Below are 27,545 nucleotides of genomic sequence, written 5' to 3' on the forward strand. Positions count from 1 at the left end.
TCCATCAGCCCAGCAATTCCCACAGAGCCATCAGCACAGGAACCCCCACAGATCCTACAGATCCATCAGGAGAGGGATTCCCACAGCTCCATCAGGAGAGGGATTCCCACAGCTCCATCAGCCCAGCAATTCCCACAGCCCACAGAGCCATCAGCACAGGAACTCCCACAGATCCCATAGATCCCTCAGGAGAGGAATTCCCACAGCTCCATCAGGAGAGGAACTCCCACAGCTCCATCAGGAGAGGAACTCCCACAGCTCCATCAGGAGAGGAATTCTCACAGATGCCACAGCTCCATCAGGAGAGGAATTCTCACAGATCCCACAGCTCCATCAGGACAGGAGTTCCCACAGATCCCACAGCCCAGCAATTCCCACAGATCCTACAGCTCCATCAGGATAGGAATCTCCACAGCTCCATCAGGAGAGGAACTCCCACAGCTCCATCAGCCCAGCAATTCCCACAGAACCCACAGCTCCACCAGGACAGGAATTCCCACAATTCCTACAGCTCCATCAGCCCGGCAATTCCCACAGATCCCACAGCTCCTACAGATCCCACAGCTCCATCAGGACAGGAATTCCCACAGATCCTACAGCTCCATCAGGATAGGAATCCCCACAGCTCCATCAGGAGAGAAATTCCCACAGATCCCACACATCCATCAGGAGAGCAATTCCCACAGCTCCATCAGGACAGGAACTCTCACAGATCCCACAGCTCCATGAGGGCAGGAGTTCCCACAGATCCCACAGCTCCATGAGGGCAGGAGTTCCCACAGATCCCACAGCTCCATTAGCCCAGCAATCCCCACAGCTCCACCACCCTGGCAATTCCCACAGATCCCAATAAAATCCAGGAGCCATGGATAACCCAGCCTTTCAGTCCCACTGCCCCCCAGCATCAGTGCTGGAAGGGACTGGGAGGGCCTGCTGGCAGCCAGGCTTTAACTCAGGGCTGGTAATTAGTTTAATTAATTAGTTTTAAGAACAGGAACACTGCCACCATCACCAACCCTGGGGGTGGCACAGAGGCAGCAGGTGGGCAAACTCACACACCTGATTAATGCATGCAGGAGTCTCTACTAAAAAATCAGAGCACTGTGAAAAGGAACTCTAAATTTGGTATATTGAACCTTTCCAGCAGGTTTTGTTGCTGGCAGAAATATACTGGAATTACAGGAATATCTCAATTCTGTGAGAAAACTGAGACTTGGTAAGTCACAGCTGGAGTTGCTGAGAAAAAAAAATCAGAGTATCTTGTTAGAAACTCTTCCAGAATCTCCCAGTTTCTTCTCTTTTGATCAAGTATTCATTTCCAGGGATTTTAAAGAGGAACACAATGGAGTGTGGCTCCTGTTCTCATGCACTGCTTGTTCTGCTGCACACAGCTGTAGCTCTGGTAGCAATATGTGGCTGACACTAAGTGAGGGACTAGGCTGGATTTTTAAGCACACAAAAGGATGAGAGGCATTCCTTCTAGAACATTCCATGGACCTGAGGTGGGATATTGCAGGCATGCCTGAGATCAGCTGTTCCCAGAGCTCAGAGCTGGGCCCAGGTGCCTGTGCCAAGCCTGTCCAGCCCCTGCTCCTCCTGCTCTCCTCACCTTCATCTCTGGTATTTGGGCACCCAAGGAGCCCAGTCACCTTCTCCAGGCCTTTTATAAACATTTTATAGGGAATCATCCAGTCCACTTAGCAAATCCATGGCCAAATCAGGGCTAGCAATCAGGTCACCAGGCCCCAGGCACCACCTGCAGCCCACAGGACCCCAAAACTCCTTTGGGAGCTGCTTCTGTTTGTCTTCCAAGGCAGGAACCCCATGGAATCCTGACCCTGAACCCCCTAAATACAGCCAGGGACCCCAGGGAGGACAGGATCCTGTAGGAACCCAATGGAATCCTGACCCTGAGGCCCCCTAAACACAGCCAGGGACCCCAGGGAGGTCAGGACCCTATGGGATCCTGTCCCTGAGCCCTCTGACACAACCAGGGAGGACAGGACCCCACAGGAACCCAATGGGATTGTGTCCCTGAGCCCCCTAAACACAGCCAGGGATGTCAGGACCCCACAGGAACCCAATGGGATCCTGTCCTTGAACCCCCCAGACACAGCCAGGAGGACAGGACTGCACAGAAACCCAATGGGATCCTGTCCCTGAGCCCCCTAAACACAGCCAGGGACCCCAGGGAGGACAGGGCCCTGTAGGAACCCAATGGGATCCTGTCCTTGAACCCCCCAGACACAGCCAGGAAGGGCAGGACCCCACAGGAACCCAATGGGATCCTGTCCCTGAGCCCCCTAAACACAGCCAGGAAGGTCAGGACCCCACAGAAACCCAATGGGATCCTGTCACTGAGCCCCCAGACACAGCCAGGGAGTGCAGGACTGCACAGAAACCCAATGGGATCATGTCCCTGAGCCCCCTAAACACAACCAGAGGGGACAGGACCCCAGAGAAACCCTATGGGATTGTGTCCCTGAGCCCTCTGACACAATCAGGGATGTCAGGACCCCACAGGAACTCCATGGGATCGTGTCCCTGAGCCCTCTCAACACAACCAGGATGTCAGGACCCCAGAGAAACCCTATGGGATTGTGTCCCTGAGCCCCCTAAACACAACCAGGGATGTCAGGACCCCACAGGAACCCCATGGGATCATGTCCCTGAGCCCTCTGACACAACCAGGATGTCAGGACCCCACAGGAACCCAATGGGATCCTGTCCCTGAGCCCTCTGACACAACCAGGGATGTCAGGACCCCACAGGAACCCCATGGGATCCTGTCCCTGAGCCCTCTGACACAACCAGGGATGTCAGGACCCCACAGGAACCCCATGGGATGGTGTCCCTGAGCCCCCAGACACCCCAGGGCAGGAGCTGCTCACCCTCGATGAGCTGGGAGAGCTGGGTGCCCGCCACGCTCTCGGTGACGTCGCTCTTGCGGGCCACTCGGCGGTAGCGGATTTTGTAGCCTGTGATCTGCCCGCTCTGGGTCCCGGCAGGAGGGGGCTGCCACTGCAGCAGGATGCTCTGGGAAAGGCAGCACAGGAAGGTGTTGGGACAAAAAGACTTTAGGAAAGCTTTAAAAAATAATCTCTACGTGCAATTCCAAAGGCCTAATGGCCAAATATTTCATTTTCTCAAGGGCCCAAGGCACTCCAGAAGTGTTTCTGTGTGTGCCCATGCTGCAAACAGTGAGCAGGGATTCCAGCTCTGATCCTTCCAGCCTCATTAAATCCCTCCCATCATTAGCACTGTCACTGCATCCCACACAGCCAGCCCACAGCTGGACTGCAGTTCCTCCAAGCCCCACATTCAGATCTTCTCCATAAAGATATTCAGAAATATATTCTCCATTCAGATCTTCTCCATAAAGATATTCAGAAATATATTCTACGTTCAGATTTTCCCCATAAAAATATTCAGAAATATATTCTCCATTCAGATATTCTCCATATTCAGAAATATATTCTCCATTCAGATTTTCTCCATAAAAATATTCAGAAATATATTCTCCATTCAGATTTTCTCCATAAAGATATTTAGAAATATATTCTCCATTCAGATCTTCTCCATAAAGATATTCAGAAATATATTCTCCATTCAGATCTTCTCCATATTCAGAAATATATTCTCCATAAAGACTTCAAAAGCAGCATGGAAGGAAAAAAAGACCCAAAGGAGCTCCAAAATGTGGCCAATCTAGGACCCTCCCCAGCCTTTTATTTACCCATTGGCAGCAGGAAATGCTCCAAGCTTACCTTGGAATTCCGGACCTCCAGCGTCAGATTCTGGGGTGGAGCACTGGGGACTGGAAACATTAAAGGAATTACAACCCCAAACCTTTCAAATATTGCATTTCCACACCCAACTACTCTCTGCTCTCATCTGCTATGGAAGTACAAACCATTCTGGTTTAAGGCAGCAGATAAAGGAACTACCAATCCTCCCACAGGTTCTTTCTGACCCAGTGAATGGCTAAGGAGGGTTCTGTATTTTCATCCTGAAGAAAAAACTTTATTCAGGTCTTTATTTTCACACCTATCTAAATAAAATATGGTTTATTTTTAAAAGCACTTCTCAAACTCTCAGAGGAACTATCCCATCCAGCTCTTTCCCAAGGCAAATCTTTCCTGAACACACTGCTTGATTAGGGGAACCCACATTTAAATTTCTGGCCTGGGTTTTGTTATCCTGATTTTCTGTAACAGGAAACCTCTGAGTCCCCAGGGCCCTGTGACAGTGAGGAGGTGAAGGGCATCTCAGACACTGGGGCTGCCTTTGAACTCCCACTCTTTGCTTGTTCTTTACTCACTCCCCATGGCAGTGAAATCCAGGCAAAAAGGGAGTGCAAGAAAAACCCTGGGAGCAAGAAAAAACCCTGGAGTGCAAGAAAAACCCAGGGAGCAGAGAATTCCTTGTGGCTCCACAGCTGGCAGAGCTGAGGCTTCCCTGGCAGGAAGAGGAGGCCCCAGGGAAGCACAAGGATGGGCGAGGAGCACAGGGATAGAGAGGGATGAGGACTGCTCCAGCCTGCAGAATTCATTTTCCAAATAGCTCAGCCCAGCCACACCCCAGTAACACCCCAGGGAACCCCCCTGAGGGCATGAGGTGCAAGAAGAGCTTGTAAAGGATGGGGTGAACCCTCCCTCACCCACCACCCCATGGCAGAAATGGAGAGGAGCAGGATTTGCCTTCCCTTGCCAGCCCAGCCTGAAATCCCCACACCTGAGGATGGAGAGCCAGGGGCACAGTGGAGAGGGGAGGATACAAACCCAAGCTTTCCTTGCTTCTCCAGTGCCACCCCTGCCATGGCAGGGACACCTTCTGCTACCCCAGGCTGCTCCAAGCCCTGTCCAGCCTGGCCTGGGACACTGCAGGGTCCAGGCACAGCCCCAGCTGCTCTGGAAAAGCATCTCCTGGAGGGGGACAGCCCATGGAGAGCAGCCTGGAGGAGCACCAGGGCAGGCTGATGGCTCTGAGACTGTGAGGGAAGGGCCTCAACCAGGCTCTGAGGCTCAGAGTCCACTCCCAGCTGTAATCCCTGATCAGGAATTCCAGGAGAGGAGAAGCAATCCCCAGGAGCAGCACATAAACCTGGGTTCAAATGGTAATACCTGCAGAGTTATCCCTGCAACAAGGCTCTGGAACAGATTAGGAGCAAAAACCTACATAAAAATGCAGATGCTCTGTTAAATCAGGGCTAAAGGAAGCTTAGGGAGAAATCCCTGCAGGGAACATGGAGATTGCTCCTGGACAGCACAACAGGAAAACATGGGAGGAAAATGTGCATCATTTTGGAAAGATCTGAGAGCTTGCCAGGATTATGAGACTGTAAGAAGCAAGATGACATCCTTCAGAGAGCTTTAGAAAGTAAGGACCTATAGGTTAAGTGTGAAAACTGAAGCTGGAGAAGAAAGAACTCCAGGAAAACATCAAAATGATATTGTAACTAATAAGAAATTCTTCAAACAACCAAGGAGCTGGCAGCCCTTTAGAGAAATCAGTGAGCAAATGGCCAGGTAGGGCAGAAAAAGACAAAGGTAAGGCCACCCAAGTCTCTCCTTGCATTGGTAGTGAGGGGAAGGGAAAGGAGAGGTGTCCTTGACACCCTTCCAAAGGATTCCCATGCTCTCTCCAACTGCAGTGGCAGTGGAAGGGATTATGGAAGAGTCACAGGGAACAGCAACCTCTTGCCAGGCAAATCCACCCAGGAATTCTCAAGGAACTGAAGAATGAAACAGCTGCAAGACTTCTGCAACCTCTCCCAGTTTATTTTGATACCAGAGGTGGCAAAGTGGTGCCAGCATTAAAATGAACCACTCAAACTCCACCTGCTGGGTCAGAAACTTCCACCAAATCAACCAAAGTAACACTAAAGCATCAAACTGAGAAAGCAGGAGCCATAATAGGAGCAGAATAGGGATTTCTCTGTCTTTCAAGGGAAATCCCTTCACTTTTAAGCAATGAGGGGATAAGAGGGAAGTGCTCATTGAAAGAAAGGCCAGAGCAAGAAGAAGGAGGGAGATGAGTTGGGGAGATCCCAGGGGGTGATCCTGTGGTGAAGAACTGCACAAAGACCTCAGGCTGATTCCTCTTGGTGCTCAGAAAAACCCAAAAAGCTCCTCAAATGCAAGTAATGCCTCACTTACACCTTTGGTACCATTTCAGTCCCCTCCATCTGAGTTGTTAAAATAAAGCAGAAAAGGAACCTGGAGAAAAGTTCAGAAAAGGGCACTAAAGGTTGAATCAGCTTCCACAGGAGAAATGGGCAACCACTCCTGTGTCTTTGGAACTGGAAAATGGATGAACCAGGGAGACCATGGCAAAGGTCCACAGAATGAGGAGTGGGACAGAGGAATAATCAGTGTAATTCCCTCCTTCAGGAGCACAGCCCCAGGCAACAAGGGACCCAAACACAGAGCAGGGGCAGAACAGAGAGGAAGGGGGGATTTTTATCTGTGGAACCTTTGCCCACCTGATGTTGAGGATAAAAGCTGGTGTGGGTTCAAGAAGATGCTGACAGGGTCTCATGGAAGAGGAGCTGAATTAGCAAATACCCAGAACCCACTGCCAAGTCAGGAAGTGCCCCAGAAACAAAGCTGGACCCAGAGAGACTTTGGGACAATATTCCCAATATTCCCCTCTGCTCCTGGTCACTTCTGGGGAAAGGATTCCAGGCTCTGCTCCCTTTCCCTCTGGGTGCTCTTCTATATAAACTTCTCTCTAACAAATAAAATTACCAACCTTTATATGAAGAATTACAAGTCAAAAGAGTTTAAGTAGAATGATAGTGAGTTTATCACAGGGTGAAAACATAGATTTTTGGGGTTTTTAGAATGGGGGTTCAGGGGGCAAGATGGAGGAATCTGGGTGTGTCCAGCCTTTCTCCTTCTTCTACTTGGCCTCCATCTTCTGCTGTGATGCTGGCACTTTTGGATTGGTTTAAGGTAGAAGCTCACTGTCTAACATAGGTGATAGGTATTGGGAAGTTATGGTAAATAATGTACAGGTAGTTTTTAGTATAAAAAGATAACACCAGTGTGCCTCAACCCAACCTGCCAGACAGACCTCAGCAGGCCAGAGAAAGAATTGTATAGATAAGAAACAATAAACAACCTTGAGAACGAGAACACAAAAACCCTGACTCCTTCAACAACTGCCAGGCTAGGAAAAAGAAGCTTGTACACATCTCAGAGTCACTGTGACCAGCAGGCATTCTCAGAGTCCCCCTCATCATTTCCCCCAGATGTGGGGCACAAATATCCCTGCTAAGATAACGATAATTGCTGGAAGCCCCAGAGTGGCGAGCAGAGGAGCAGCGTTACCGTCTGACAGGGTGCGCACCACGACGTCGTGGGTGGAGACGCCGGGGCCGTGCTTGTTGTAGGCGACCACGCGGAAGCTGTACTCGGTGAACTTCTTCAGCCCTGCCACCGTGTGGGACAGCCCTGCCACGTCCACATCCTGTCCCCAACAACACCCCCAGCAAGATCAGCTCACTCTGCTCATGCTTCAGGTTTAGCTTTGCTATTTTTCACATTCTGTGCTGCTTTAGTGGGTGGGGCTGGGCTTCACGTTAGGGGATGGTGAGCTCTGCACAGAGCAGGGAGACAAAACAATTCCTGCTCCAGCTGGGCACCAAGGACAAAGGATCCAAATCTCAGGCCCAAGGGCATAAACAACATGGGCTGAAGAGAAAAAAACAAGAAGGATGGGACTGCATGGGCTGGAGCTGTAATTGGACAATTAACTCCAATATGCAAATGGGCCAAAACTTATAAATATGACAGACTCCATGACCAGTTGTCCATTTTTCTGTGGTCGTTTTGGGTTGTGCTGCCCAAGGTGGATCTATTGAGGCCTCTTAATAAATCCCTAGTTTATTCTTTAGGTCTCTCTAATCTCTGTTTTGGGTCAGCCTTCACAAGGCATCACAAAGTTCCTGCACAGCCCACAGCAGGAGCGACACCTCCGTGTCACCTTCAGGCACAGCAGGACTTGGGAGGATGCCAGCTCTGAGTTTCCAGGAGAAAATTCTCTCTGTCCTATTTAAATCCTCACATGGACACTGGTCCTGGACATGAAAAGGGACCTGGAAATGCTCAAAAGCATCATAATATGGTTTATATATATTATCACTATAATAATATCACAACAACAAAAACAATAATAATAATATAATAAAAATAATAAATAATATAATAATAGATAATAACGTCACAATAATATTATCACTATATTAGTGATATATCTATATATATATATAGTGATATATATAGAGAGCGATATTGATATATAGAATAGATATAGTGGGATGCAGATCTACAAAAGGCAACAGCCCTATTCAAAAACTGATGCAAACAATATTTAAAAGCTAAGAAAAATATTCTCCCTTTGCTTTTTAAAGCTGGAATGATACTGATATGCAATCAGATGGGAATGTGGCTGGGATTAATCCTCATTATTCTCAGGTGGCAGCCCATACTTTTACAGAACACACCGAATGCTTCAGTGGAATACTAAGAAAATTAAATTAATTGGATGCTCTGCAATATCAATATATCAATCACTGGATCCAAGAATTCAAAAAAGTTTGGATTAGGGATCATGCCAAAATCAATATTTAGCCTGAACAGCTAAAACCCAGCCCATAACTCTGTGCAAACATCTTTAATATCACCTGCACCAGAACAGCTCAATAATGACATGGCTGCTCTCTGCCCTCTCCTCTTGTGGTATGATGGAATTCCCCAAAATCTACTTGATGTTGACAAATATCAAATCAGGACATCACCAGTAAAATGGGTTTCATTCCCAGCCCAGACACAAACATTTCACACTGAAATTCTGATTTTAGGTATTCCCACATGTGAGGCTAAAGCATTCAGTCTGTTAGGAAAGCAGCCCCTCCCCAAGGTGTGTGCAGCCCTTCAGGGCAGTTGGAGTGGGTGCAGCAGGCCCTGTACCTGCTCTGTGTGCTGTCCCTTCTCCATGTAGTAGAGTTTGTAGTTCTGGATGTCGCCGTTGCCCGAGAGCGGCGTCTCCCAGGTGACGGTGACACTGGTGGGGGAGCTGGAGAAGGCACGGATGTTGGGAGCAGGGCCAGGCAGCTGGACTGCAACACAAGGGGAGCTCTGTTAGTGCCCACCCTGGCCAGCACCCCAGGAAAAGGGGGGATTTTCCCACTGTGACATTCGACATGGATCCACTGCAGGGTGGAAGGTGGGACTAAAATTCCAAAGCAGATCCTGCTCCCTTTTGTCTGGAATGACCCTAACAAGTGACTTGGCATTTACCTGAAGTTTTGGCCTTTTCATATAATGACCATTAACTGAAAAAGACAAAACTTCAGCCAAATGCCAAGTAATAGCAGGAAGTATTCCTGTTAGAACAGTTTAGAGAATTTAGCAAGATTTTGGGAGCGGGGCCGGGCAGCTGGACTGCAACACAAGGGGAACTCTGTTAGTCCTGAGCCTGGGCTGCCCACCCTGGCCAGCACCCCAGGAAAAGGGGGCATTTTCCCATTGTGACATTCAACATGGATCCACTACAGGGTGGAAAGTGGGACCAAATTTCCAAATGTCCCATCAGTTCTTAATGCTGCCAATAAATCCCACAATTCCATCAACACAGAAAATCTTTGGAAACTGCGGTGCGCAAGTACAACTTAAAAAAGCATCAGATTCTGGGAAAGGTTGTGAATGGGGAGAATAAAAAATGAAATCAGCATCAATCCCAAAGTGAGGAAAACTCCAGGGACATCCTGGCTCACCCTCGGGCTGCGTTGCCACCTTGAGCGGTGCCGAGCTCTCGCCGGGGCCGTGCCGGCTCTGGGCCACCACGCGGAACACGTAAACTGTCTCTGGCATCAGGCTCTGGATCATCACCTGTGTCTCTCCAGGACGACTCGTGTTTTCCACACGTTCCCTTTGGGAAACAAAAGGGTTGGGCACAGACACCAGCACTGATTAGTAAATGAGGAGTAGCTGCTCCCGTCCCATCTGAACGTAGGCAGCGTGTAAATGGTGCGGGATTTGCACTGTGCTCCCTGCACAACACCACGAGCGTGTGCCACGAGTGCTACTGACAAACTGCTCCCAATTCTGCAGCTTCCCTTTGCACAAAAGAGAATGCACTGAAGGAACAGAATAAATTACACTTGACACCCACAAACTCGGAGTGGTTTCTTTGTTATCCCCGTGACAGCAAGTGATAATTCACAGTGACAGTTTATCCTACAGCTCGGGAGCCAGCACAGAAACTATTTTAGCAGCAGGCACAGTCTGGCGAGATTTAGGGCATTCCTGTTAATATTGTGGGGCTGCTTTTTGGGGATTTTTCAAAGGAGCTGTTTTAACATAATCTTCTACCTCCAGCCTTGCCTCAGCTCCTTGCTGATATTTGGATTTGTTCAGAACACCCAGGGCACGGCCATGGCACTGACACTGCTTCCACACAGAGTGGAGATGAAGTGAAAATTCCCACCTCCAGCACCTCGTGGAGGCAGACCCAGGGCAGCAGACCCCACAGCAGGAACACTCTTGGCATGGGCAGGGGTATCTCTGTCAGGCCTGCAGGCTGTGAGCTGGAAGCCCTGACCCAGCTGGCAGCCCACAGGTCATGTGTGGGGCACCTGGAGGGGCATTGCTGCTGCTCAGTGAGCTCCAGCCAAGCCTGGCACCGGAACAGGACATTGCCCCTGGGGAACCTCTGCCAAACACCGGCCAGGAAACTCCAGCTGCTCTTATCAGGGATTGAGGGCAAGATTAGGAGATCAATCATTAAACCTTTATTTCAAGGCACTGCCCTGCAGCTGAGCTGGTCAGGGCTGTGTCTGGGTAACGCCGTCCATCTGTCCTTCCCTGGGAATGCAAGGGGCTCCAAAAGGAGCAATCAGGAACTTCCCACAGAGCAAATGCAGGGGACTGTGCCTGCTGTGAGCACCATGCAGCCCCTCTGGGCTGCCAGGCTCCCCATGGGACAGGGATGGGCAGGGACAGGCTGGCCTCAGCCCCACTGACACCTGGTAAAGCATTTCTGACACAGAACCATCCCAGGCTCCTCTTCCTCCCTTTCCAGCCACTCTGCTTCAGTTATTATCAAGGAAATAGGATCCCAAATATCCCATTTTTAATTTATTTTTTTTTTTACATCCACTGGTGTGGTTGATTTAGCAGAACCTGGCTGAAAACATTCTGAAATCCCTGTTGGTTTCTGCACTATTAAACTGTATCTATAGAGGGGAACAATGCACTCTCTGTAACTAAATACCTATTTACATCCTTTTTCTAGAATGTTCCCCTTCATAAGCTCAGCTAAAATGGCACTGCATAAATAGCTTCATTTATTTCAGCTTTTTATTAATTTTCATTGCTAATTTTTCCACTTTGAGCACAACATTTTGTTGAAAACACGTTTCCAAGTGGAGCTTCCTTTTGACATGCTGTAGCTACAAGGATGGGATCTGAGAGCCCAGCCCAAGTGCCAATGGATTCACAGCTGTGAGGTAACATCCAGCTCCCATTAACATGCAAAATATAGCATTTTCTGTCTCAAGTGCAAGTGCACTCCCTGATTTGATCTAAGAAAAAATGGTAATCAGCAAACCAAGGTTATTTAAAATTAGAAATAAAATTATTTTACTGGCAAGACAACATCGACCAAAAATAAATAGATATGTCACAGTATTGCAAATTTTCAGTAATAACCAGGGATGTGGCTTCACAACAGCTTGGTAAAAATAGGGAGAGATTAATCTAATTAAGTGCTGAGTGAATCTTTCCTTTATGGCTGTTCCTGGGGAGCCTGGAGCACCTTCTCACACGTGCTCAGGTTGGGATAACAGCACCAAGCAGATGGGCCCAGGAATAACTGCAGTACCCTGCAGATCCCTACAACTGCTCCATGACTCCACTGTAATCCTCAGCTCAGGAGCTTTGGGAGCTCCAGGTTCACAGGAACTCCAAGCACCCATGGAAGAGCCTCCTGGGCAACCCCAGGAGTTTGGCTGGAAGTGCCAAGGTTAAAGCTGCACTTATATCTAAAAAAGCATCTTTGGGGAGCTGTTAGGGAGTGGATATTGTGTGTGCCAGCTGTGGGGCTGGCAGGGAGCTCCAGAGGCATTCTGAGTGTGATTACACACAATTAGGCTCCATTTGCTGTGTCTGAAGCACACCACAGTTAACTGAGAATTCAGCAGTGTTTCAACATCCCACATGTGTCATTTACTACCTCAGACCAGCAATGTGCCATTTTTATTCTTTTAATGTGCCATTATTTCTTTTTTTTTTTTTTGGTCCAAATCTTGAAGTCTGGGGTTCTTCTGCCTGAGTGCTTATCTAAAGTTCCCCAGTATTAAACCTCCCTGCAGCACTTTGGAATTTTCACTCCCTTTCCAGGGACCTGCCTTGAGTGTGGAGTAAATAAATACCTGGGGATGAAGCAACCCTGCAGCTGTGTGAGACAGGAACTTCCATCTGATCAGATTCCCCCAGGTCCCCAGGGGTGTGACAGGGGCCACCCCCTCATTCCCACCTCCCTCCTCCAGGGGAGCCTCAGGACAGCACCAGGCCAGGGTGGCACAAGTCACAGCTGGTGACACTGGGCAGCCCCTGAAGCAGAAATGTCCCCTCCATTGCAGCCTCCTCACTTTGCAATGCTCCTCTTGGAATCACAGGACAGGCTGGCTTAGAAATGAAAAGTGATCCAGAGCCACCCCTGCCATGGCAGGGACACCTTCCACTGTCCCAGGCTGCTCCAAACCCCGTCCAGCCTGGCCTTGGGCACTGCCAGGGATCCAGGGACACCACAGCTGCTCTGGGCACCCTGTGCCAGGGTGGCACCTCCCAGGGAACAATTCCTAATTCCCAATATCCCATCCATCCCTGCTCCCTGGTAGTGGAAGCCATTCCCTATGTCCTGTCCCTCCATGCCTCGTCCCTGTCCCTCTCCAGCTCTCCTGGAGCCCCTTCAGGCCCTGGCAGGGGCTCTGAGGGTTCCCTGGAGCTTCTCTTGTCCAGGTGAGCACCCCCAGCTCTCCCAGCCTGGCTCCAGAGCACCCTCAGAGCATCTCCATGGCCTCCTCTGGACTTGCTCCAACAGCTCCACATCCTCTCTGTGCTGGGACAGCTCTGCAGGTGGGGTCTCACTGAGGGGCAGAATCCCCCCTCAAATGAGTCCAAGGGACAGAGGTGAGGGGGCACTGCCATGGTCCTGGGTCTCCCTCCCCTGAAAACTGAAGGAAGCTGAGCCAGCAGAGGCCAAGGCAGTTGGAATTCAGACCCTCAGAGGATTTGGGTGTTCCTGAACACTTCCCACTGTCCCAGAGCCTGGCCTGGAGCACCCTGGATATCACCAAATTTAGGGAGTAACAGAAAAACACCATTTGTGAGGCAAATAAAATGTTACAAATTGCCTCAGTTAATTGCCATGAGCCTGGACAAGATGTCTATGCACAGGATTGAGGAAGAGCAGGAATTCCCCTCTGGAGTGTTTTCTGTTCCAAATGACTTTGTGTCTCACACTCTCATCAATAAAGTGAACAGATAATTTTCCCTTGAGTAATAAATCTGATAAGCTAATCTGCAATTAATTTAGCATTGCTCCAAATGAATGTTCACTTCAGCTTCCTCAAACTTATCACAATTTGAAACTGTAATTCTGAGCAGTAGATGCCATCAGGAAGGAGAAGGGGTAGATTGATATCATCCACTGGAATAATCCATCACAAGTGATGATTGTGAGGCTTTCCCCAGATTTCTGTTCACAGCAATTCTGAGGAGGGAACTGCATTTAGCACTGACCATGGGGTTTAACCAACACCCAGCACAGCTGTCCCTGACTCAGGGGGGATTTGCAGGGCTTGGAAGCCTGATGGGATGGATGTGCCTCTTGTTCCCAGCCTGATGGGATGTGCCTCTTGTTCCCAGCCTGATGGGATGTGCCTCTTGTTCCCAGCCTGATGGGATGTGCCTCTTGTTCCCAGCCTGATGGGATGTGCCTCTTGTTCCCAGCCTGATGGGATGTGCCTCTTGTTCCCAGCCTGATGGGATGTGCCTCTTGTTCCCAGCCTGATGGGATGTGCCTCTTGTTCCCAGCCTGATGGGATGGATGTGCCTCTTGTTCCCAGCCTAATGGGATGGATGGGCCTCTTGTTCCCAGCCTGATGGGATGTGCCTCTTGTTCCCAGCCTGATGGGATGTGCCTCTTGTTCCCAGCCTAATGGGATGTGCCTCTTGTTCCCAGCCTGATGGGATGTGCCTCTTGTTCCCAGCCTGATGGGATGGATGTGCCTCTTGTTCCCAGCCTGATGGGATGTGCCTCTTGCTCCCAGCCTGGCTTCCAGGGGATATTCCTGTGCTCCCTGAGGAGCTGTGACACTCCTGCTGCTCTGTCCCCAACAGGCTGCTGAAGGCAGGTGGCAGCTCTTGGAAAGTTTGCAGCCAATCCAACCATGCTCAAGGACTGCCTGTGCAACTCCTCCAGGAGTGTGCAACTCCTCCAGGAGTGTGCAACTCATCCAGTGTGTGCAACTCCTCCAGTGTGTGCGACTCCTCCAGGAGTGTCCAACTCCTCCACTGCCTGTGCAACTCCTCCAGGGTGTTAAACTCCTTCAGGAGTGTGCAACTCCTCCAGTGTGTGCAACTCCTCCAGGAGGGTCCAACTCCTCCACTGCCTGTGCAACTCCTCCAGTGTGTGCAACTCCTCCAGGAGTGTCCAACTCCTCCACTACCTGTGCAACTCCTCCAGGGGTGTGAAACACCTCCACTGCCTGTGCAGCTCCTCCAGGAGTGTAAAACTCCTCCAATGCCTGTGCAGCTCTTCCAGGAGTCTGCAACTCCTCCAGTGTGTGAAACTCCTCCAGTGTGTGAAACTCCTCCAGGAGTGTCCAGCTCCTCCACTACCTGTGCAACTCCTCAGAGTGTGTTAAACTCCTCCAGTGTGTTAAACTCCTCCAGGAGTGTAAAACTCCTCCACTGCCTGTGCAACTCCTCCAGTGTGTTAAACTCCTCCAGGAGTGTCCAGCTCCTCCACTACCTGTGCAACTCCTCAGAGTGTGTTAAACTCCTCCAGTGTGTTAAACTCCTCCAGTGTGTTAAACTCCTCCAGGAGTGTGCAGCTCCTCCCCTGCCCGTGCAGCTCCTCCCCTGCCCGTGCAGCTCCTCCCTCCAGGAGGCTCTGGAAGGAGGCAGAGGAACACCACCCCTCCAGCTCAGGCTGTGCCAGCGAAGCCCAGGAGAGCCCCTGCCCAGGTGCTGCTTACCTGTTGATGCCCTCCTTGGTGTAGAAGATGGAGTAGGTGAGGTTGTCGCCGTGCGGGTCGGAGGCGGGCGGGCGCCAGGTGAGCCGGATGAAGCGGGTGGACACCAGGGTGGCCACGACGTCGCGCGGGGCCGAGGGCAGGGGTCCCGCTGGGGCTGCTGCTAGATGGTCATTAGTGGCACTGGTCAGTGAAGTGGGAGGTAATGTTGGGATGGCAACATCTTGGCATGTGCAAACATTGGGGAATATGAAGGGCAAACATCACCACGGTTTAAAATAAAAAAGAAAAAAAAAGAGAGAACAGAAGAAAAAAAAAACGTAAAAGAAATAAACAAAACCACGATGGGAAACAGAAGAAAATGAACACACAAAAAAGGCCATTAAACTGAAGGCTGACATGCAGGCAGAGGTAACTACTGACCACTAATGGGGAGTACAGGACACGGCACTGTCAGGCAAGCAGACCAAATCTCCACTGTAATGGAAGTGGCAGGGGAGGGAAGGGTGGAACTGGGGGTAAAATAAACCTCAGGAGAGGATACCAGCAGCAAACCACAGTGTCATTGTTTGGGAGCACATGTGTGACAGTAAACCCCAACCTCTGGTTATTACTCAAATGCACACCCAGACCCCACTGCCTACTGTAGCTCATTAATGTGCACAATTCATTGAAATGATTCTCAATCATAACAAAATGACAGATGAATACAGAGAATTCCTTTAGTGCAAACTCATCCAGTCAAACCCTGCAGTCCTGACCTGGTTGGGCTCTGCTGCTGCCCATGGCACTGGAATTAAAGCCCTTTCCCCACTGTTTTCCTGCCATTTTCCTCTGTCCCACAGCCCCCATTTCATCATTTTACAGTGACTCTAACAAGCAGAAACAACTGTTGCTCTGGATTATACCCACACTCTCCAAACTTCTAGCCTCAGTCATGTCTTCCTATGTTGCTACTCCAAGGCAGGGTAAATCCAGGGATTATTGCATTAAAAGGCTGCTGATTTAACAGCACAAGCTGAACCATAGGAAGAGCCACTCTCTCTCCAAATCCTATTAAAGCAATCCAGGCAGTAAATGTAACAGTGAGATTCTGAGCAGCTGGACCCCAATTACCAGTGAGTATTCCAAGCAGCACAATTAGTAACAAACCCCCAAAGCTCAGGATACATGGAATTTTTCTGCATTCTGAACCATTTACCAAGCTTAAGCCACCTGATGACATTTTCCACATGGGAATCCATGCTGCCAAATACATTTATTTTTTCATTAATTATGGAAACGAACTAAAATTGCTCTGCTTTTCCCCAGAAAGAAATTCAGGATTAGAAAGCTTGTTGAGCTGCAGCATCTCCACCAGAACACGTGGATTTGTGTTCTGATATGAGAAAACCTCCCAGAAAACCTGACTAAAGGAGAAAATGTTGTCTGAATGAGCAAACCTTCAGGGAAAAACACTGAGGAGTCTTCCATCAGCAGCAACCCGATTTTTAAATTGTCAAAGCCCCTTGCCAACCCAAGCATCAGCTTGGGAGAACTCTTCAATTGGCAGAACTCTCATTTTTCCTGTTCTTTTCCTGGGCAGGTCCTGACACGGACCTAAGAAGCAGCCATGGGTTTTATCAGATTTGTACAATGTAACACCAGCCTGTGGGCAGAACTGGGAGACATTCCCAGAGCCAGGACCATTTTGGTGTTCCAAATGCACATCACAGAGACACATACTCCAGGGTACCTCCTTAATTATCCCTTCCACACTTGAATAGCTGAAGATCCCAATTAAGTGCTCTCCAGCAGCCCCTCCTGATCAATACATGACACCATTAATTTCACATTCATTGCAAAATCTATTTTTATTCTAAATCCCCCTTTTTTAAAATCTCAACTCCCCTTTTTTTGATGTGCCATCATTGGATTTCTTGCAGGATTCACCACTTTCAGCTCCTCTGAAAGCAGGGCCCCATTCCCCAGGGAGTCCCTGGCTGCTGCAGATCACTCAGGAGAGCCCTGAATGGGGCCAGGGGATCTTCCCAAAGCATCTCCCAGCTCCTGAGTGCCATTCCAGGGCTGATCCACCATCACACCAGGCTTTCCCTGTGTTTACATCCCAGCCCTTGCCATCAGCTCCCCTGCACTGGAGACCTTCTCACTGCACCTGACCAGTTCCTTCCTCAGTGCTCCCACTGAGGAGCAAGGGCTGGAGCTGCCTGGTGCTCACTGCTCTCAGCACCTTTCCCACTGTCCTGCTTGATTTCCAATCCACTTCCATTTCCAGTCACTCATACTTGGGTTTCTCTTACCTGTTTGTCAGGTGATCTCTTCAAATTACATGGTATTGATGCAAAATCCACCCCTTAGCTATCATTAAAATTCCTGCAGTTGAGTTGGAGTGGAATATTTTTTAAATTCATCTGCTTCATCTAAACCCCATCCCCACACATTTGTGTGTTTTTCCTCCCAGATCATGAAATGGATCCATCTTTTGTGCAGTGATGTGCACACAGAGCTGAGGGGAGAGCTGCCAGGATTTCCCAGAGAACAGCCAGCCAGTTCCATCCTTGTGCAAGGCTCAGAGCAGGAATGTTCCTCCCCACAGCATTACAGGAGAGCATCCACAGACAACAAAACCCTCATGATGCCTGAAAAATCAGACCCAGAGAGAGCAGCAAGGACCTGAAAGCCTCCAGGGGAAGTGAGCAGGGCCAGGCCAGAGCTCCCAAAACTCTGCACTTCAACACTTCTGGGGCTGCCAGGAGCTGGGGGAGGTACCCCAGGGATTTAGGGATTTCCTTCTTTTTTTTTCCCTGAATTTCCTACAAATGCCTCAAGTGCTGTTACAGAGGCTTCATCCCCAGGTGGGTGAGCAGAGCTCAGCACTCAGAGCTGTGTTAATGAGTAATTACACCCCAATTAGCTCCAACACCAATCAGGGAATGGCTTTGTCCTTTCCAGCTTCAGCACTATGGAAGAAGCAACTCAAATCTCTTCTAACATCTCTATCGCTTCTTAAACAGTAACTCCAACTCTGGGCTGTTCTCTGCAGTTATTCCTACACAGTTTACATGAATCTCATTTTTTTAAAAGCACATTCAGCAAGAGATTTGTGCTTTGCACCATAATTTATCTCCTGCTGTGGGGGCACTGGAACCAGAGGGATGCTGGAACTCCTGGAACACAACCCCAGGCAGCAGAGTTCCACCCCTGCATCCTGGCCACTGCAGCAATTCCCAGCCACATCAGAAGCAGAAGTTTTAAACATTGTTCTAGAAATTATTTTCCCCATGGAAATGGTTTTCCCCATGTCCCCCAGCATTCCAAGGCACAGGAATCTGTTTGTGCTGCTCAGGTGTGACACAACAGAGCCAGCCAAGGCAGCCCCAGAGGAATCCCAGGGATGCAGGTGAGAGGACATTGCAGCTGCTGATCCTCAAGCCCTTCAATCAAACTGCCCTTCCCAAGGCTCCTTCTGAGCAGATATCAAATTCTACAACTATTTTATCAAACTACTTTGCAGGGTGTGCAAACAGCCACAAGGATTTGGACTGGAATCAATCAGTAACAAGGTTTGAACTGCCCCAGCTGTCACTGGGCTGGTGACATCCAAGAGGTGAAGGTGTCCATGGGGTGGGAGCACTGGTGTGACCCCACCTTTTCATCTTGGAGGAAAACCATGGGTAACCATGGTAAATCATCCCTCCCTGCCCAGAGAGCTGCTCCAGGGCCACCACCCAGGAGATCTTTTCTAAACAGCCCAGCCACACCTGAAAACCACTCACTGAACCCTCTGGCTGTTATGAAATCACTGGAAATACTTTCCATGCTGTGTTCAGATTTCCCTTTTCCTGCCTTCCCCCTGCTGGCATATCCAGGCTTCCTCCTGTTTGGCAACAACATTCCAGTGATCCCATCAGCTCAACACAAAGAGGGGACAGGAATGTTATCTGCTCCAGCCTTATCTGGACCTCTGGGGACACTCCAGTCCCCTGGCTGCTCAGCTGGCAGTGCCACCACCTGTGTTACCATGATATTTTCTGAAAATTCCAAGTCTTTGCCCAGGATTTTTCTCCTGAGAAGCCTCAGAAAAGAATGAAAACAATAATTATCTGATTGATTTGGAACGTGGTCTGGAGGTTGCTCACCAACAGGTGAATGTTTGATTGGTTCCATGTAAATTGTGTTGATTCAATGACCAATCCCAGTCCAGCTGTGTCAGACTCTGAGTCTGTCATGAGTTTTTATCATCATTCTTTTCTAGCTTCTGCTGTATCCTTTTCTCTATTGCTTTAGTATAGATCCTCAAGCCCTTCCCAAGGCTCCTTCTGAGCAGATATCAAATTCTACAACTATTTTATCAAAATACTTTGCAGGGTGTGCAAACCTTATATAGGTTATATAGTACAGTATAGTATTATATCATATATCACATCATATCTCATATCATATCATATAATATATCATATATCATGTCATGTCATGTATCATATATCAGCCTTCTGAGAACTTGGAGTCAGATTCCTCATCCTGGGGACCTCCAGACTCCACACACCTGCCTCTAAGGCTGTGGAAATGCAGGGATTCAGATGATGCCTGAAAAATCAGCTGTGACCCAGAGAGAGCAGCAAGGACCTGAAAGCCTCCAGGTGAGGTGAGCAGGGCCAGGCCCAGAACACCCCAAACCCAATTCCCTGGGTGCCCACCTGGCAGTGCCACCACCTGCCTCTAAGGGCTGTGGAAATGCAGGGATCACACCCACACACACCTGCAGAACTGCTTCAAGGCCATGTTCAGGCTGTTTTGGCCATATCCAAGTGTTTGCAAGTCCTTGTTGCAGCCCCTGCCCAAGGACAATGCTGGGATTCCAGAAGCAGGAGAGGCACCAGGGGGTGATCCAGGTGCTGCTGGAGCCCAGTGCCTGCAGCCCATGGAGCTCCAGAGCAGCTGTGACCCCAAACACCCACCCAGGGAGCCAGGAGCATCCCCCAGCCCAGGGCCAGCCCCTGAGGGGCACTCAGGGCTGAGGAGCAGGAATGGGCTGGGAAGGTCAGTGACCCCTCCAAAGGGGAGATGGATCCACACAAAAAGGACCTTCCCAATGGAATCATTCATGGGGACAACAAGGAACAGGGACACCAGTTCATCACAGAGGAGAAGAGAAACTCCTCCTTGGAAGGACTTCAGGGTGGATTTTAGAGATTTGAAATGTGATTTCAGCAACAAAGATCTACAACAACTAAAAATAGCAAGTAATTACTTTGCCAACAAACCTTTTGGAAAAAAAATTACCTAGGATATTCAGATCTCAACACCTCTAATATTTTAACTGTATTCCCTAAGGAAAAAAACTTCCTAAGAGGCACCAAATGTTTAATTTTGACTTGAGGTATTCATATAAAACTGTGTACTCGATAAATAATATTTCTCCCATAAATCTATTTAACTGGTTCCAGAAAGGTAATAAAGACTTTCAAACTTTTTCTTTTGTTCTCCTAAATCTGAACTTTGGTTCATGGTGTCCCCATGGAAGGATTCACTCAGATCAGGATTAAGCAGCTGTGATGCTGCAGAGAGTCACAGTCAAATCCCACTGATTTCATTATCCTCATCCTATTTAAAAATAACAGCAGCACTTGGCTGCAGTGCAATAATAAGCATGAAATAACAAAATTAGTAAGTTCACGCTACACACCACCCTTCAAAATTTTGCTTTCTCTACTTTTTGTCCATGTTTTTGCTTGTATCCAAGTGTTGTCCTTGTTCAAATGTTTAAAACAAACATTTCCAACAGAAGGGATCACCAGGTTATTGCCAGCTGTTCCCTGAGTGATACCACACTCAAACAAAGCCAAGGTACCTGGCCCAAGTAATTTCTCTCAGCCAAAGTGCTGAAGTTGGTCTCACCAGATCAGTAATAATGGAATTAACTTCTTCCCTTGGAAAAAATCATTTAAAGAAATCTCTGGGATTCCCTCCACAAACTGATGCTTTTGTGCAAAGCTGGAACAGAGACTGAACAGATGTGGAAAGAAGAGGGTGAAAAGTCATTTCTGCTTTATAGAATGAACAGAAATGTCCTGAATCTCCTGGATTTCCCAAGACAGCCACCATCTCCTGTATTCCTCTGGTGCAAGTCACAGATCCACATCTGCTGAACAGAAAACACCCTCCAATTTAGGATTTTGTAGACTTAATTATTCTTCATGAGCTAATTTAAACTGCAGAACTGCGTGGACTCAAATCTTGGAAATCTGGAGATGCGTGGAATTTGGAAATGTGTCAGAAAGACAAAGAGGACAGTGTTGGAACCAAAACCTTGAGGGAAGCACAGCTGGACACAGAGCCCCTGAGCAGGGCATCCTTTGGGAATTGGTGTAATCTGGGTGTGACTCCTTTGGGAATTACACCTGCAGGAGCCACAGAGCAAAGGGGGCCAGGAGCTGACCCCACCCTGCATCACCTCACTCAAGGAAGAGGCCTGAGGGCAAGAACTCCATTCAACACTTGGAATAAATTTTGTCCCTCACACACTTAAAAACCCAAATTCAACCCTCACCCTGAGGAACAGACCCTCCCCTATCAATATCCCTCATTTTACTCATAAATGAAATGGAGACTCTTCCTTATTTATTCCTCTATGCTGACATGTTTAACTCAGAGCAGGCAAAATGCCTTATTTTAAATTTTTAATTGCCTTAGATTAATTTACATCACCACTGGGAGTGAGAGCAGTTATTTACTCTTCACTCAATGCACAAATTGAGTGCAAAAAATTCCCCAAAAATCCAGAACGAGCAAGTGTCTAACTGCCACTCAGTGATTCTGATTTTTAGGCATTTATTTGGTTCTGTTTCACATTGTGAACAGGCCCTGCTGGGTGCTCAATAAACTGGGATATATAAAAATAGTGATAAACACATTCTGACTGGGAGCCTGTGTTTTAAAGGAAGTCATAAAACCCCTCCTGATAACGAGCCCTCCTCCCCTTCCCCTTTCAGCATGAAATGCTTTGGTGTAGAGGAAACAATTGGATTTTTTCCTGTCTCATAAAACAGCCCTTAAAGAGGCTGCCAGCCCCAGTGACGCATTCCAGGAAAGGCAGCAGGAACCCCCTGGCTCCAGGCACAGCCCAGAGCCCCAGGGCAGGGAAAAGGGAAAGGGGAAAAAGCCCAGCAGGGAGTTCAGTCATGAGACTCAGGTTAATAAAAAAAGGGAAATAAGCCAAACACACCTCACCTGTCCCCAAGGAGTGCAAAACTGCTTTGAAACACGTTTTGTCATTGGAAAGAAATTCAAACTATAACATGTTGTAAAATGATGGGTATGACCTTCAAATTCAGTAGTGAAGATTCAATTATTTAAAGAATTAAATATTTTTTTAACAGCTGCTCCTTAAGAAAAAGAATCAAAAACCCCAAACCAAAACCCACATACAGAACCTGAGGCAGAAAAACTGCCTGGAAGTGTCCCTAAAAAACCCTGGCCAAGGTTTCCTCTTACTGTGAATATTCATCAATTGAACTCCTCTGAAGAATTAAAAAAATTCTCTTGAGAGCAGCAGAGCCTGCAAGAGTGTTCTGCAATCTGACTTTAATAATGGCAGCAGAGCTGTGACTTTATTCTCAAATAACTGAGCTCTGTTCCAGCACAGCCCTCGAGGAGCAGTGACAAACAAAACCCCATGTCCTGTGCAAAGGATTCAGCTCTGCACAGCCACTGGCACACCTGAAGAGCTCAAGATGTCTCTAAAGTTCCCCTGGGTCCTACCAAAAACTCCTCTGGTGCCCTTGGGCCCTTCCCTTCCCACAGGGATGCTCAGCAATACTGAACACACATGATTAAAAATCACATTTCTTTGTTGGATTTAGGGCATTTCCTTAGGGAATAAACCCCATGAGCCCATGCAGGTTATCCTGTCAATAGGGACCAGAGGCCTCTGCCAGCTCCAGATCTTCATCAGCATGAGTCCTGTTACCCACTCAGCCAGTGAAAACCAATCCTGTCCCTTCTCTCCAAATGGCATTGTGCTGTCTCTGCTATTCCTGTATCATTTAGCAACTCTGAAATATAAGCAACCAATTAAGACCAAGCCCATGTGTTTGTTCTCCCCACTGGTGTGAGACTGACAAAATCTGATCTTTCCCTTTCCAACATGAGCCTGGGATCAATTACAAATTAAGGGTGTTTGTGTCAATCTTCAGAGCCCTGGGTGAGAGGAATAAAGGCAGAGGAAATGCCTTTGGTAGTCATGATGGATATCAAGCTACAGCTAATCCTGCCCTTCCACTCATCCAGGGATGATGGAAAAAGCAAAGCCACTAAAAACAACAGCCCTCGTGATCCACTCCTGATTGTTTGGATTTTCCTCTCTGAGCAGCAGGCAGAGGAGCCATCAGCACTGCTTTGTTCCCAGGAAAAAGCACTCCTGCCATGACATCAGCCAGCCAAGCTGCCAGGAATAGGTAAAACAGGAGGATAAACATAACTGGAATGGGTGGGTTTCAGTGCTGTTGAGGGAGGTGTATTTGGTGTTAATAACCAGCCTTGCTGCTGGCCAAGAGATTTTGATGGGACTGAGAAACTCTCTCAGGAATTCAGGATTAGCCAGAAGTGATAAAATGGACTCAGAGCCTTCCATGCACATCCTACCTCACTGCACCTCTGCAGTGGGACAATAAATATGGAATAATACACATGGAGGACAGCAAACTGGCATTAATGTGTGTTGTGTATTTCTCATAAAACACTGAAGGTTTTTGCTCCTCCAGGCCCCTGCTCTGCCTCCACTGAACATTCCTTACCTATCACTCCTTTTCCAACACGACATGGAATTTCTTCAAGTTCCTTCTAGCCATCAAATCCCCTGGTGCAAAGCAAAATTCAAGGTGCCAGTGTTTCCAAGCACCAGCAGCATGCCCACAACCCTTTATTTGTGGGCTCAGACTGAAGCCAGGGCACCCAACCCTGTATGAATTCCATCAGGAGGTGAATTCCCACTTCTCTGCCAAGCCAACTGTAAATACAGCCATAAAACAAGAAATGAAAACTAATAAGCACAATATAAATGCTGTTCTGCCTCCCTGCAATTCACAGCACGCTGGCAAACATTAATCTATTCCTAATTTAATCTAAATTAGAGCAATTTATTCCAAGCCTGTGCCAGCTTTAAACATGAATAGGCTACTGAGGACTGCTTAGCTCCCGTTTCATCAAGTTAAACGTTCAAGAAGTTTGGGATCTAGGGTGGTTTAATCAGTTCTGCTTCTCAATAAGACTATATATTAGCAAGGCCCATAAAAAAGGAATAAATAAAGATCATTTATTAAACAGGAATTGAGTGGAGAAATGGAACTGACTGCATTCAAACAGCTCCCAGGCCATTTTGAACAGACATGCAGCCATGAGAAACACAAATGCTGCCTTTCCCTGAGGAATAATAGCTAAGTAATGTAAATTAAAATCAAAATTAAACCCCAAACCCCCACTCTTTCAACACTAAAGAGGAGCACACACTGCTGTGTTTACAGAAAATTAGCACTGGAGTGTACACAACCAGTACAAAACATTCTCTGAGTTTGGCTTTGGCTGTGTTTGAAGTCAGTTTGTGATTTCAGATGCTGTTTATGTTCCTGAAGCACAGCTCTCCAAATGAGGCTCCCAAGCTGTTCCTGCAGCATCCATCTGATGCTGGTGCATGCTGCAGGGCCAGGATGAAGGCAGGGACTTCAGCAATGCTCTCAGCTCTGTGGAGCCCCAGCACTGCCAGGAGTTCTTAAACGTTCCCCATGTGCAGCTTGGGATTTGACATTTGCTGCTTTTAAAGCTCTCTGGGGACAAACCTTAATCCTGGGAGTGGAAAGCCTCAGGGATGTGTGGGTATCAAACAGACAGAAGCAGGGAGGAAGCTCCCCTGCTACTCCTGGCTCTGATGATGCTCATCCCACTGCATTTTCCACATTCTGGGACTTTCAGATCTTCCCACTCCAGCAGCCCAGAGGTTCTTCCTCATGTCCCCAGTGCACAGAGCCAGGTGGGCTCAGCACAGAGCTGCTCTCCCAGAACCATGGGCTTTTTGTGCTGCTTGAACATCCAGTTCCACCCCAGGTCCATCACCCCCAAAATCCACACTTCATTCCTTTCAATACTTTTTCCTCTTGGCAGAAAATGTGAATTTTGGTCTGCAAGGCTTTGCAGCCTCCCTGCTCAATTTTTATCTATTTCTTCCTGCTGGATGCTGAGACTCCTGAAAGCCACTCCTGGAAGGCACAAGGACCTCTTCCCATCAAGAGATGCAAAATTGGACAAGGCAGAAAGAACATGAGGATGTTTCTGTGTGAGAGAGGAAACAGGAGACCCTGCAGAGGAACACCCAGAGTCCTCCTTTACTGCTCTTTGAATAAGAACAATATATTTTTATCTTGCTCTGGCATTTCCTTCACAACACCCTGCAGGTTTTTCAAGTACTTCTGTAGTCCCCAAGAACTGCACAGAATTCCATAGACTGAGAATGCTTTCATTCACAATATGTAACTCAAAAATACTCTAAAGCATCACTTCTGTGAGACAGAGAGCCTGAGAAGGTACATCTGAGATCCATAAAAACATCCAAAATAGGTCCTGAGGTGACAGGAGAGGAGTCTGCCTCAGGGCTGAACCAGGCAAGGCCTATTTATGGGATTTTTTACACATGGCAAATACCCAAATGTGGAACTGAGTTTTTCAAAGCAGAGCACAGTTGGCCTGTTAGTGCCAACTTTTGTATTTCTTTCAGTAGGAGCCAAAACTTGTCAACAAGAACTTCTATTTGCCTCCTAAAACAGTATAATGAAGCTTACAGTTATGGAAAACACAGAGTATTTCATCTATCCTGACTGAAATAAGGCTTTTAACATTGCTTTTAACATTTTAAAATCCAGCTATAGCTGGGAATCTTTTCAGTCAGGTCAGGGGAGCTGAAATGGCCTCTGTGTGAGGAATGGGAATCTCCAAGTCAGCCTGAAGCGACATCTGCAGTGCAGAAATGACAGATTTTCAGCACAATCTTCACTGAAATGTGCTGGCTTTGGGAGACTTGGATCAGATTTCTGATGTTCTCCACCTTTGTGGGGCTCAGAGGAGCCCCCAGCTCCCTTCAGTGCTCCAAGCGTGCACACAGTTCATGGGCAAACCCTGGCTGAGAGGTGCCAACACTAAATGGAATTGTTTATGCAGCACCAGGCCAGGAGAGAACTCAATTGCTTCAATAAGCACTGATTGAGGGCAATAAATGATGTCTTTAAAACTCCCTCCAAGTTAGGATCCATGGGATTGGACTCAGCAGAGGCACTGGGACCGTGCAGGGCTGGCAGACTTGACTCAAACAAGGTTTGTGAGGTCAGGCTGGATCAACAGCAGCACTGGGGCCTCTCCCAAGGAGACCAGCAGGAAACCCATCCCATGGAATTGTCACATCTGCCATTGCATGCAGAGCACCAACACCAAGGGGCTCCATCCCCACCCAGCCTCACAGTGTGCCAGGACCACAGAACAGGCCTGGGGCCTTCCCTGAACCCCAGCTGGAGCAGGGCCACCTTCAACCTTGTCCAGCTGTGTCCTGAGCACCTCCCAAGAGCAGAGATTCCCTGGGCAGCTGTTGGACTGCAGCTCCTCCCTGTGCAGCTGCTTTGTCTGATCAGAAACTCCTTTGCTTGCAGCTTTTCCCTGTCCCCACCACCTGCCCCGTGTCCCCATCCCTGCCTGAGCAGCAACAAGGGCTCCAGGATGAACCAAACTCAGCACATCCAGTACACCACAGCTCCCAGTTTCCATGGTTCTCCACACTTCCCATCATCCACTCTGGATTGCCCCAGTTTAGCTTCAGGGATACCCTCAGAGACTGTTGGAACCCAGGACATTGCTCTGGCTGCCCTGGGTGATTCCAGACCCTGGCAGGGGGCTCACAGACCTTGGCACAGAGTCAAAACCACCTGTGCCTTGGATTTTAGCCCATGGAAACCATTCCCAACTTTGTGTGAGATTTACAAGCCACAAGAGTTGGAGTAGAATGATGGTGAATTTGTCACAGGGTGAAAAAGCAGAATTTTGGGGTTTTAGAATGGGGGTTCAAGAGGCAAGATGGAGGAATCTGGCCATGTCCTGTCCTTCTTCTCCTTCTTGTCCTCCATCTTCTGCTGGGATGGTGACACTTTTGGATTGGTTTAGAGTAAAGACAGAGTGTCTGATATAGGTTTGTATTGGAAAATCATTGTAAATAAAGTACAGGTAGTTCTTAGTATAAAAAGCC

The 27,545-nt window shown here is 48.3% G+C and overlaps 1 protein-coding gene across 8 annotated transcripts in view; it reads right to left on the reverse strand.

Moving 5' to 3' along the window:
* The window catches only part of NEO1 (neogenin 1), a 181,581-nt gene that overhangs the window by 35,451 nt on the left and 118,585 nt on the right, over window positions 1-27,545 (reverse strand). For 4 of the 8 annotated variants that reach the window (XM_071441903.1, XM_071441902.1, XM_071441901.1 and 1 more), the window contains exons 8-13: window positions 15,272-15,491; window positions 9,782-9,936; window positions 8,976-9,124; window positions 7,335-7,473; window positions 3,768-3,817; window positions 2,892-3,036 (exon numbers count right to left, since the gene is read on the reverse strand). In XM_071441903.1, coding sequence (XP_071298004.1) covers window positions 2,892-3,036; window positions 3,768-3,817; window positions 7,335-7,473; window positions 8,976-9,124; window positions 9,782-9,936; window positions 15,272-15,491 — 858 coding nt within the window. The remainder of the gene's footprint in view (window positions 1-2,891; window positions 3,037-3,767; window positions 3,818-7,334; window positions 7,474-8,975; window positions 9,125-9,781; window positions 9,937-15,271; window positions 15,492-27,545) is intronic. The other 4 variants (XM_071441906.1, XM_071441904.1, XM_071441909.1 and 1 more) reach the window with 2 other exon arrangements.

This window comes from Agelaius tricolor, unplaced genomic scaffold, assembly GCF_023055355.1.
Source record: "Agelaius tricolor isolate 1412-34295 unplaced genomic scaffold, bAgeTri1.0.p SCAF_16, whole genome shotgun sequence".
Taxonomy (NCBI): domain Eukaryota; kingdom Metazoa; phylum Chordata; class Aves; order Passeriformes; family Icteridae; genus Agelaius; species Agelaius tricolor.